The following is a 13,637-nucleotide window of genomic DNA, read 5'->3' as shown; positions in this document are numbered from 1 at the left end:
TTGTGGGTGGGATTTTGGCAGACCCAGAATTTGGACATTTTTCTGGGATAATGGAACAAGATAAAAATGTCTAGAGCAAAAACTGGGACATTTTTTATCTAGACCTGTTTCAATCACAACTAAACAATCAGTAAGGCAAAATGAATGAGTCTTCTAACCATTGATCACACATCAATATGAGTTATCAAGGATGTAGTTTATTAAAAGGTAAAAACACGGGACTGTGTTTCTACTTCAGAAAAGCCTGCCTCAGGAGTCTTTTTGCAGATGAAATCTAAAAATGTTCTTCTTCAAAGTAAAAAATACATTCTTCTTCAAAATAAAAACACAGGGAATATCCCAGAGAAAAACATACATCATGTTTGCAAATGCTGTCAGTGGTCAAAAGTGCTGTAAACAGGCCACCACCTGCTACTTAAAAATAACTTAATCATTTAGGAAATAAACACAACATTTACTACTACTACTACTAATTAACATTTCTAGAGTGCTACTAGGGTTACGCAGCGCTGTACAGTTTAACAAAGAAGGACAGTCCCTGCTCAAAGGAGCTTCAGCTCTTTTCATCCAAAAAGAACTTTAGAAAAACTGACTTGGTTAAAGTTAGGTGCGGTTTATAGAATAGCACATATACCCAGGAATTCCACCTAACTTTAGGCGTGGCCGTTTGCACCAACAAACATGGTGCAAATGTACATGCCTATATTAGGCATTTATCCCCTTTATTCTATAACAATGGGTGTAAATGCTAGAAATGCTCCCATTCAGCCCATGATCCTCCGATTTCCGTGCCCCTATTTTTTACTTACACCTAAATTTAAGAGAATAAATTCCAATTAAATCTAATTAGTGCCAATAATTGCTATTAAAAAGCCAATTACTTATTAGCTCATTATTCAATTAAATTGCACATTTACACCCTGCTCCTCTTTCGTGCACAAAAATTCTTCACCCCCTAAACTGTACTGTTCTCTCATTTTTTAGCATTAAATCTTAGCTGCCAAATTCAAGACCATTCTTCTAGCTTTGCTAAGTTCTTCCTCATATTATTCACATCATTAGGGGTGTCTATTGCAGATTTTAGTATCATTCACAAAGAGGTAAACCCTTAGACAACACATATTTTCTCAGCTCTTAGCAAGAACTGTAAGTGGCCGAAGATGTGTTGTTTCTGTTCAGGCATGTAAAATAGTCCTCATTACCGGGCAAATCCTGACAGATTTCAACACACTTTAATGATTATATCTTAGTGCTTTTCTTATTTTTTTATTTTTTACCCTTATGTAAACAATCACGGAAGACAGATTTCTAGGAGTGGAAATACATCAGATTCAGTCCATATCTTAACGTCATGTTTTCTTTATATTATACCTATTTATTTATTCATACAAGTTTTATATACCACTTACATGTTAATGGAAACTAGTAAAGCAGTTCACAAATGAAATCATCATTCAAACTCTCCCCCTCCCCCCGGGGTTTACCTTACCTCCCCTCCCCTCTCCTCATTAATAAAACCTTCCACTCTTCCTGATTACATACATTTTCCATAAATCCTATCCTTTCTCAACCTAACCCCTTACTAGTATCAAATTTAAAAATAGATGAAGAAGGATTCAAGATGGCGATGATACAGGTTGGCTGTTAAGAACGCTTTTCTATTGATTTTTCTAATCTTGAACATTACCTCTTATTCTTGTTTGAGCATGCCAAAGAGGAAGGGAAAGCTAAAGGGACTTCCCCTCCTGAAGCCAGAAATTCCTCATATTCGTCAGACTTCTATAAGAGCCTTTGCTGTTTCTTCCCCGATATCGGGCTTCTCTGCTTCCGACACTAGGAAGAGTCCCGGATTGGAAAGCATTTCGTCGCTTAGCCTGGTAGAGCCAGCAACCCCTCCATTCCTTCAACCAGATGAAGTTAATGTGCCGAGATTTCACTTGAAGACTTGAAGGGGAAGCAAACTTCATCTTCGGAAGCGTCGGGAAAGATTGCTGCTGTAGGTTTAACTCCACAGCCCTTTTTGCAAGGGATCTAGCATTCTTTAGATATGGTGTCGGAGGAAGCAACAGAGGAAGCTATTTCTACAGCATATACTAAGGATGAAATTGCTCTTTGTGCTTCTGCAATTCAGCCAATAGTGAGGCCACAAGAAATTTCGCTGGAATCAATATGGACAGCCCTTGAAACCCTGCATAAGGTCTGTACTTCTTTTGTGTCTGTTGCCTTAAACAATGCTGTGCAAATAAGAAAAGTTAAGAAAGTTACTGAAACTATTACTACTAAACAAACTAAGCTGGAAGCTGAGATGACTAAAATACAAGAAAACCAAGCTCAATTTACAGGAGATAGACTTTTGCTTCATTGTAAAGTGGAATATTTGGCGAACTCATTGAGAAATTTAAATTTACGAATACTTAATTTTCCATATTTGAGATTTTTTTCACCTAGAGACATGTTTCAAAAATTCTTAAAGGAGAACTTTAAATATCCAGAAAACTCTCTTCCACCTGTTCAAAAATTATACTATATGATAATACCATCGAAATTAGAGAAAGTTAAAAAAAAACAGGATGAACAATCTCCAGAAGAAACCTCACTGGATAATTTGGATGTTTCTACATTGATAGAACAGGTGGTGGAGGAAGTTAAAACTAGAGCTACACTCTTGGTTTCCTTCATGTTCTTACAAGACAAAAAAACTTTATTGAGGCTATCAAAAATCTCAACCTACCGTTCTAGGAGGAAAAATTCTGATTTTCCCCAACATTTCCAAATGGACTCAGGAAAGGAGGAAGTCATTATAGGAATGAGACAAGAGGTGCTATCACTAAATGCTCGCTTTCAACTATGTTTTCCCTGTAAATGTATTCTTCTCTTTAAAGACAAGAAATATATGTTTTTTGAACCTCTCCAATTATGCAGTTTTCTGAACTCTCAGGGTAGCATGGGTGTGGATCCAATTGTTTAGCTGACCAAGATAAAATAGGGAAGATTACCGATATTTTCCTCTTTATGATTTTCTTTTAGTCCAACTTCCTCTGGAATTTTATTATTGACCCTCCTAATTGTAGACTACTTAACCAAGCTTTTTCTTGTGTTTTTGTAATTATTTCCTCAATTTCAATTTTTCTTAAAATCTTGGTGTTATTTCTTTCAAATATTATTTTTCTTTGTAAATTTAATTGCATAAATAAAAAAAAATAAAAAAAATATGAAAACACAGGCACCTACCCCAGTATATCCACTATTCTGACATTATGGGTAAAGACAAGTTTTTAGCTTGTAGAAGAAAATATATGCTATTTGTGTCTCCTTGAATCACAACCAATATCAAATCAAGTTGATGGAAGAGGGAAGTAGTAAATAGTAAACCATATTTACTTAGCATTAGCATTCTTCCTTTATAGAAACATTTTATTCTATATAATGGAGCAAAAGAATAGTCATTTTCAGATCTTTCTTATTATACCTTTGATTTAAATTTCAGACTGGGATGATACGAGGAACATATCTTGGCCTAAAATATATGCGCACACAAAATGGAGGTGAAGGGGGTCTTATTGTTAATATGTCATCTTTAGCAGGTAAGACTAATTCTTTACGTAACCATAAGAAAGTTTATCTCAACCAATTAACTCTTTCTACAGTAGTACTTGGGCATGTACCTTGTGTAACACCCCCTCCAGTGTGTTTTCTTGATTTGGGGAGGGGGGGTAGCCTGACAAATGTCCATACTGGGGCCATCTCAAGGACCCTGATCCTCTACCCAAGCAGAAAGGGTATTAAAGGGTTGATTTTATTCCCTTTCCCTCAGGAACAACTACCAAATGTCAGTGAATTCAACTCTGTAAAATCTCTCACTACTTTCCTCATCATTAAGGTCTGTCCTCTTTGACATTCTCCCACAACTACCTGAAAACCTCTCACACCTCTGTCATCTGTGATCTATTCATACTGACAGAGAACATAGAACTAACTGCCAAAATCCTTCACCCCTCTGCATAGGAGCCAACTTTTCAAAAATATTGGGGGTGCTAAGCCCAATGAAAATAGTCCCTCCCTGGACACATACAAGGAATTTTCTCAATATTGGGGGTGCTCAAGCACCCACAGCACCCACAGAGTCGGCTCCAATGCCCCTCTGTCATCTGTGATCTGCTCGCTTTGGCAGACATCACACAACTCCATTACTGAGCCAAGGAAACATCCACTGATATTTCCCTCCACAGAAACTCATCTCTCTTCTTTACAGCCTCAGTTACATGCAGAAGTCAATTAAATACATTCACTGACAGCCTGTTCAAAGTTGCCATGCTTGTGGAATTGGGCGGATTTCTGCTTCCTCCCGTGGGAATTTTTCAAAAGTCGCAGGTTTTTGGGTGGGTATGCCGAGTTTCACAGCCGCAGGCCCGTGGGTTGGCTAAAATCTGCTGTTCGCCCTCCTATTGGTCAATCTCACAAGCTGTGCTATTCATATTTGCCCCATAGTATCAGACATAAATTTGCAGCCTGATGGACCCGAGCTGCATCAAAGAGGCTGGTGATTAGGTATTCGCCCTACTCCAATGACCCCCAGAATATACATTCCATAACATAAGAATTGAAATACTCTGTCAGACCAGTGGTCCATCTACCCAACATCTTGCTTCCAACATTGGCCAATCTAGGTCACAAGTAACTAGCAGAATCCTAAAGAGCGAGATTTCATGCTACCGACCCAGGGGATACGTAGTGGCTGTCCTTATGACTATGCTAACTGTTTTTACCACATTCTCCAGCATTGGGTTCCAGAGCTTAACCATTTGTTGAGTGAAAAAATATTTTCTCCTGTGCATTTTAAAAGTACTACGTCTTGAAAGAGTAAACAATCACTTTACACTTACCCATTCTACTCTACTCAGGATTTTGTAGGCCTCTATCATATCCCCTATCAGCCTTCTTTTCTCCAAGCTCAAGAACCCTAACCTCTTAAGCATTTCCTCATATGAGAGGAGTTCCATCCCCTTACTCATTTTGGTTTCCCTTCTTTGAACCTTTTCTAATTCAGCTATCTTTTTTGAGATGAAGCGATCAGAGTTGCACACAATTCTCAAGGTGAGGTTGCACCATGGAGCGATACAGAGGCACTATAATATGTTTTGAGGCCAATAGTCAGATCCTCTCCTGCCAGCTTAAATCACCTGTCACCACTCAACCATGGATCTTCAGTGGCATTAAAGCTGGGAGTGCTGCTGAATATATCCTCTGACTAGTCCAAAAAAGAAAGCCTGTCAGAGGTGGGCTAAAGGGCAGCGCTAGGGAGGAGCAAGGGCTTATGTGGGTGCCAACAATATTCACCTGAGGTCCGCATAAGGTAGGCGGGTGAAGTTAGGACAGGTCAAAAGCTGTCCTAAATTCACCCGCTTATCTCTATGCAGGCCCTAGCTGAATATCCGGATAGGACCCGCATTAAAAAAAAGTTTATTTCTCCTGACAATAGCCCCCCCCCCCCCCCCCCCCGGGCGCCCTTCCCCAACAACATCTTCACTGTGCTGCCCCCCCCAGCACTCCACCTCCCAGGCAGGATAGGACCCTCCCCGGGGCCTACTTTACCTCCATGGTGGTCCAGTGGGGCATCAGGGGCAGAAGTGAATCCTCCTTGCTCCTGCCCCTAGCTTCTTGAAAATGGCTGCCATGACCTCTCACGGTACTTGCAGTACCATAAGGCTGCCGCAAGAGTTTTCAGCAGCCATTTTCAAGAAGCTGCTGCTAGGGGCAGGAGTGAGGGGGATTTGCTCCTGCCCACGACACCCTGCTGGACCACCAGGGAGTACAGATACAGTCTGGTGGAAGGTCACATCCTAACCAGGAGGTGGGGGTGGGATGCTACTGCTGCCGGGGGTGGGGTGTTGTTGGGGAGCTGCCAAGAGGTGGAGGTCAGCGGAGATGTTGTTGGGGAGGGGCACCTGTTTTCAGGAGCCATGGGAGGGGGAAAATAAACTTTTTTGTTAATGCGGGTCCCGACCAGATATTCAGCCAAGGCCTTCATAACTTTCTTATGCGGGCTTGGCTGAATATCAGCCGGGCCCGCATAAGCTTCAGTAGCCTGCCCGCCCAAAATTATCCCACGATATTCAGTGACAGTGCCTGGACATGACCTGGTACTGAATATTGGGGGATAATTTAGCAGGTAACGATCCGCATTTTAAAAAAAGATGACCGCCGCCGGCTGAATACTGTTGGGTGGGGGGGAAGGGTGTTTGTCTTATTTTCTATTACTTTCCTAATAATTCCTAACATTCTGTTTCTTTTTTTGACCTCCAGCAGACAATGAGCAGAAGGTTTAAACATATTGTCCACGTTGACATTTAGATCTTTTTCTTGGGTGGTGACTTCTAATATGGAATCCAGCATCATGTAGCTATGATTTGGATTATTCTTCTCAATGTGCATCACTTTGTATTTGCCCACGTTAAATTTCACCTGTCATTTGGATGCCCAGTTTTCCAAATTTCCAAAGTTTTCCTGCAATTTCTCAGTCAATATATGATTTAAGGAGTTTGAATAGCTTTGTGTTATGAATTTAATCACCTTACCCATCATCCCCATTTCCAGACCATGTATAAATATTTTAAAAAGCACCAGTCCCAGTACAGATTCATGGAGCACTCCACTTTTCACCTTTCTCTATTGAGAGAAATGGTCATTTAAATCTACCCCCTATTTTCTATCTTTTAACCAATTCCCAATTCACAATAGAACTTTGCTGCTTATCCCATGGCTTTTTAATTCTTTTAGGAATCTCTCATGAAGGACTTTATTAAAACCTTTCTGAAAATCTAGATACACTGCTTCAACTGGCTTACCTTTATCCACCTGTTTATTCTATTCATGACTTCAAAGAAATGCTGCAAATTGATGAGGCAAGATTGTGCATGAATTAATCTATGTTGACTCTTTCTCATTAAACAATGTTAGTCTATGTGTTTGGTAATTCTTAATCTTTATAATAGTTTCTATAATTTTGCTTGGCACTAACATCAGGTTTACCAGTCTGCAATTTCCTGAACCTCCCCGGAACCCTTTTTAAAAATTGGCATTACATTGAGGGGGGCATAATCAAACGCGAACGCCCATCTCCATGGGTGTCTATGTCCAAAAACGGGTATGTGAAGAGGCGGGACAGACCGTATTATCGAAAAAGATGGGCGTCCATCTTTCGTTTCAAAAATACGGTTTGGACGGACCAAATGCCATGGATTTGGTCCCTTCTGAGATGGGTGTTTTTTTTTTTTTTTTTTGCGATAATGGAAACTAAAAACACCCAGCTCAGAAACATCCCAATCCAAGCCATTTGGTCTTGGGAGGGACAAATGTACAACACTACCATAGCTCTTAGGGGTGAAGGGGGCAACTACATGTGGGTACAGTGGGTTTTAGAGGCCTCCCATTTACCACCACAAGTGTTACAGGTGGAGGGATGGGCCTGGGTCCGCCTGCCTGAAGTGCACTGCAGTACCCACTAAAAGTGCTCCAGGGACAGGACTTGTTGCTGCTGTATAACTTTGGCACAGCAGTTGACACCTGAAGACTAATCTCGCTGAAAACGTCCTTTATTTGAATAAGCACGTTTACTCACAGTTAACTGCAGATCAGAGGTTGTGCCCCACTGGCAACGAGTCTCGCTGGTACTGAGATTAGCAGTAGGTCTGAGCTGGCTCAATGGTGTACAATGCCCTCTTTCAGGAACATTCAAGGTAAGAACTAAGTGCTGTAATGTGGCTAACACGTGAAAGGGATCTAAAAGTGTCTTACACAAATGGCCACTACCTCATGGACTACCGGAAACAAAACAGGGCACACTCTGACCCAGTAAGCAGAGGGAAAAGCACCATGGGAGTAGAGCCTACCAACTACCAACATCGTGAGCATTTAACACACGCTAGTGGAATCACAGAGCCCAATACCCTACACCCACCACAATGCATTGCTGATGTGACTCTGCAGTGCCCTTAACAGAAAAGATGTCACACTCACCCGAGACCCACATCAGAACCAGGGAAAGGCTGTCAGAGGATAGAACACATTCTGCTGTCATGGAGGTGGCTACAGCATTTGAGGCTGGCATATAGGCTGGGGAAAAAAAGTTTTTAAAGTGTTTTTTTTTTGTGGGAGGGGGTTAGTGACCACTGGGGGAGTCAGGGGAGGTCATCCCCGATTCCCTCCGGTGGTCATCTGGTCAGTTGGGGCACCTTTTTGGGACTTGGACCTGAAAAAAAGGGTCCAAATAATGCGGACCAAATTCTCATCAAAAACACCCTTCTTGTTTCGAAAATCAGCTAAAGACGCCCATCTCTCCTCGGCCGATAACCACACCCCAGTCCCACCTCCGACACGCCCCAGTGATCTTTGTTCATCTCCGTGACGGACTGCAGTTAAGGATGCCAAAAATCAGGTTTCGATTATACCGATTTGGGCGCCCACGGGAAACGGACGCCCATCTCCCGATTTGGGTCGAAATATGGGCGTCTTTCTCTTTTGAAAATAAGCTGGATTGGCTACCTTTCAAATCTTCAGGCACTATAGATTTTATTTATTTATTTATTTATTTATTTATTTATTTATTTCCCACCTCTTTGCAGGCTCAATGTGGCTTACAGTACATCATGAATAGTGGAAATGAGAAGAGAATTGTAATAATAGATTATTGATCACTAATATTAGAACAGCAATGTCATTTTTGAGTTGTTTACTACTAATACTACTACTTATCATTTCTATAGCACTACTAGATGTACGCAGCACTGTACACTTGAACATGAAGAGACAGTCCCTGCTCGCCAGAGTTTACAATCTAATTAGGACAGACAAACAGGACAAATAAGAGATAAGGGAATTACTAAGGTGGGGATGATAAAATAAGGGTACTGAACAAGTGAGTAAGGGTTAGGAGTTAAAAGCAGCATCAAAAAGGTGGGCTTTTAGCATAGATTTGAAGACGGCCAGAGATGGAGCTACTCTGGGGTGTATACCATCTGGCCCATGTAATTTTCTGCTCTTTAACTTGCCAGTTTGGGTGTGTTGATTTGTCTTTTTAATTTTATACGGTCAGGACCCTCAATATATGATGCCTTTGATCACAGTGTTAGATAAGAATTAATTAAAAACTTCTAGACATTTTTTGTTGCTTCATTATAATATTTTTGTTAAGATTGCATATCAAGGTGCAAAATGGTGGAACTCACTCCCAGCTTTTGTTCTTCATGAGTCCGACTATAGAATTTCTTGTAACTGTTAAAAACATGGTTGTTTTTAAAATTTGGAAAGTCTTGATCATTAGTAAGTTTTCATGTTTATATATATATATTTTTTTAATCATTTATTTATAATTTTTTCATTTTACAAGGATCACTTGCAAAACAGTAAAACAGAGATGATTGTACATTAAAACAATATTAGAAGAAAACAATCTCAACAAGATAAATGGATTTTATACAATCTTTCTCTTCCTTAGACCACAAAATAAATAGGGAGAGTGAAACAAGACAAGGAGCTCAATTTAAGCAACAGCAAACAAAGAAAATGTGGTATTAACCCGATTATCCCCAGTTATTATTTATCTAAATCATTATTCCACATTGATCATCTGGTTGGTTTCTTCAAGACCATAAAGGTGCATAGTCCATCAATTTCATTGGAAAGATACTTATTGTCCAATATTAGTGAAAGTAATACACCTAATTTCATATTTTTCCCTTTTAAAACCAGAAATTGTTTAACAATACAAACCCTTGAATCTCCAATCCAATTTCCGCTGATTAAAGTAATCCCAGTTTCACAGGCTCCACTCCTTTTGAATTAATATATTAAGAGGAATCATTTCAGAGGAAAAAAAAACATTAGGAGTCATACCCGGAACTCTGGGAAAACAACAATCTCGATATTAATCATCTGCAACAATATTAATTTTGTTCAAATTTTTTCTGGTCTTTTATCATTTTCAAATCTTAACCGTTTCCTACTTCAGTAGAACTTCATTTGCTGTATATTCTCAAAGGATTCGATTAGATTATCCATGTGGCTCATTAACAAGACTATATCTGAAGCAAAGTCATTCTCTACCACCGTCAGGTCCTGGAGCACCCTCCAGATGACATTCAATGCAACCTCCATGGGAGCCAAAAACTCCAAGCTGATAACTCTTAAGGGTTTAGGAGTAGCACCGCCGACACGGGTTCAGCTGTAAACGACTTCCGTTTCAACATACACTCCTGACTCATTCCTTCACTCCTTTGGGCATGGTGGTTAAATGATTTTTGAGCGATGAAGTTGTTTCCAGGTCCAAGAGCATTGACGCTCCTTCGTCGGCGCTAATCAAAGGACTCATCAACCCAGTCATCTATGGGCAGCTCGTCACACAGCGGTCCCACACTTGCTGCACAGGGGACAAAACGCTGGTCATTGGCGGCTGACCCCCCATTGTCCCCTTCCTCTGTTAAGGCAACTGCAATGCAGAGAGGAAATTTCAAGTGAACAAAAACTGAACTTCAGAGGACAGCTGGGCCATTGAGTGTACGAGCTTCAGGTCACCATCTTTCCCCTCTCCCTAATTTGGGACACTCTTTGTCTGGTTTCTCCTCAGAGACTTGTCTGATATGGGTAACCCTTCAGCATAGCCCTCTGAGTCATTGAAACACGGAAGCCCCTCCACCACTTACAAGGTGGTGTCCCTTCGGAGGGGTCATGTTTATATTTTGATGTAAGTTTGTGAGGTTGTCCTCTCTTATTCTGTTATAAGCTGCACTGAACTATTGTAAGGTATGTACAGCCTGTAAGCTTTACCCATAATGTAATATAGTGTAGGTTCTCAAGATTTGTATCAGTTCTTCTGTATTATGAACCTTGAACACCATTTCTAGCACAAGGAGGTCTCTTACATCTTAGTACAGACTGAAGCAAATTTGTTTAGTCTCTCTGCTATGGCCAAGTCCTTTTACTGCTTAATGTTCTAACAGTCCCACTGATTCCATCACAAACTTTCTGTTTGTGATATACCTGAACAAGTTATTACTTTGAGTTCTTCCCTGTGTGGTAATTTCTTTTCAAATTCTCTTACAGCCTTCCTTATCAATACTTTGCATCTAACTTGCCAGTGCTTATGCTGCTTCTTCTTTTCTTCATTGTATCCTTTTTCCACTGTTTGAAACATATTCCTTTGCATCTAATAGCCTCTTTTACTTCATTTTTTTAACCATCTCCCATTACATATCTCCCTAAGAGCCCCCCCCCCATTACCTATCTTCCCTCGAATGGCCTCCCCTTTCTTTCAAAGTCACCCCATCTGCCTATAGCCTGCCTCCCCAGGCCTTCTTTTACAAATTTTTGGGATACAGTCACTCCTGTCTCTGCCTATGATGGGTGCAAAATGGCACTGGTGAGCTCTAGCAGTAGTCTTGCTTTACTTCCGATAGGAATCAAGCTGCCATATAAGACAAAAGGTGTTTATATGTCAGCTTGACCACTAAATGGGGCCCTCTGTGAAGGATATATGAAAGGGGGGCTTTAAGGGGAATCTGATAAGACTGTTCTTTGAAGGGGGTAGTGGTTTGTGATGGGGGGGCTTCATGGGAAGGGGAGTTTCCTTGTCATCAAGCAGATGAATCCATTATGAATGGGTTGTGTCCACCTACCAGCAGCGGGAGATAGAGAGCACTGAAAAACCATAGTGCTTCTTGGCCAGCTAGCTCCATCTGCCTCTCAGTATTCTCTATCTACCCAGCAGGGTTGGACGCAGCTTATTCAGCTCCTTCAAAAATCTGCCTGGGGTGGCCAGCTAGCTCCATCTGCCTCTCAGTATTCTCTATCTCCTCAGCAGGGTTGGACGCAGCTTATTCAGCTCCTTCAAAAATCTGCTTGGGGTGGCTCCTGGGCTTTTGCCAGTTGTAGCAGGGGTGTTGTGGCTATTGCAGCTTTAAAGGCACATAGGTTAACCCTTTCCCTACCTTACCCTTCCCCCTATGTGGATGCAGGCATATAGGTTTGCCCTGTCCCTGCCTTTCCCACACTCTTCTATGTGGATGCAGGCACATTGGTATGTCCTTTCCCACACTCTTCTATGTGGATGCAGGCACATTGGTTCGTCCTTTCCCTGCCTTTCCCACTCTCCTGGACCTCCGGAGTGCCTCTGTAGCTGTTGCCTCTAACTTTCCTCACAGCATTTTAAAAAAATGCGCTTGTTTCCTATTCAGTAGGAGCTGAAAGGGCTTTGAATTTAGCCAGGAGTGTAACATGTTGGGACTTACATCAATAACACCCAAGCCGATAAAGCTGTAGTTTCATTAAGTGTAGACCTTAGTGGAACTAAGGATAAGAATACTTAGAGGATGGGGTGGGTTCCTGGATTGGGGCAGCCCTATCTAATGCAGATTGCAATGTAGATTGCCAAATATCCACCAGATTGGACCAAAGGAGGGAGTCATAGTTCTCAGGAAAAGAATTACAGCAGGATATGAAAGAATCAAAGTTTAGGCCAACAGTATTCCTAAATTTCTTAGTGATAGGATGAGTCTGATGAAAAGAAAAGCAGTAACAAAATAGAGGGAATTCACAGGACAGGAAAGCAAGCAAACCAGGAAAAAGGTGCCTTTTTAGCTACTCTATGTTATGTGCAGCATTTTTTGAGTGACTTGAGTAAAGCTGTTTCCTGCTCACATTGTGATTGCCTTATTTATGGCTAATAGCAGTATTTCACTCAAAATTTCTTACAGTGGCTGACCTCTGACACAGATGTTTACACCAAAACATGGCCCATATCATGTTCCTCATTAAAGATTTGTGGATATCATGTTCCTCATTAAAGATTTGTGGGTTACTCATTCTTGAAGGTCGTTGGTGCTTTTTTCTTGTTTGATGAGAAGGAAACAGTTTCATAGGCCACTGAAATGAAGTACAATGATCAGACCAGGGAATAGCAACAGATTAGATGGTATTGAGAGGTGACAATGTGGTGAATGGGACAATAAAGAGATCCAGAATTTGGCCTTCAGCGTGGGTGGGGTTTTAAGTAAGTGGCCTAAAACAGAGTCATGCCACAAGGACAGGAAGTCTTGTGAGTGGTCATTTTATGGATCTGATATCTGGAGGTTGACGTTCCCCAAGAGACTAACGAGTGAAGAGTTGGGAGGTGAGATGAGGAATCATATAGAGTTTGCAGAAATAGCTGAGATACTGGTGCAGGAAAATAAGCCAGAGAGAAGAGCAATGCTTGAGCCCTGTAGGCAGAAAGATAATCAATCAAATACTGAATTGGTGTAAGATATATTGTGAAAATGATGAGGCTACCGTGCAGATGGTGAAGTTCCCACCTCAGGATCCCAGGTCCCTCTTTAACTCAGGGTGAGCTGGTTCTCAGTATGCAGATTTATGCAAATTAATCTACCACCCTTTTCTGCTCAGGGTGACCTGCTTCTCAAAAAGCAAACACAGTCAGGTTTCACCAATCAGGCTATTTTCATACACAACTTTATTCCAGCCTCTGGGGCACACTTCTTTTAGCTTAAAACACTTTCACAAGCTACAAGCTTCAACAGTTCTTCCAGCTTAACCATTTCATTTCTTCTTACTCAGTGCAATCTTCCATTTTAAACATTTCTTCTTGC

At 41.1% G+C, this 13,637-nt stretch overlaps 1 protein-coding gene across 1 annotated transcript in view; it reads left to right on the top strand.

Annotated features, from left to right (window-relative positions):
- The window catches only part of HPGD (15-hydroxyprostaglandin dehydrogenase), a 96,059-nt gene that overhangs the window by 39,251 nt on the left and 43,171 nt on the right, over nt 1–13,637 (top strand). The window contains exon 4 of the mRNA XM_030191531.1: nt 3,488–3,584. Within this exon, the coding sequence (XP_030047391.1) occupies nt 3,488–3,584 (97 nt within the window). The remainder of the gene's footprint in view (nt 1–3,487; nt 3,585–13,637) is intronic.

The sequence above is a fragment of the Microcaecilia unicolor genome, chromosome 2, assembly GCF_901765095.1.
Source record: "Microcaecilia unicolor chromosome 2, aMicUni1.1, whole genome shotgun sequence".
NCBI lineage: Eukaryota > Metazoa > Chordata > Amphibia > Gymnophiona > Siphonopidae > Microcaecilia > Microcaecilia unicolor.
The sequence above is the reverse complement of the archived record's forward strand: the minus strand, read 5'-3'. Positions and strand labels throughout refer to the sequence as shown.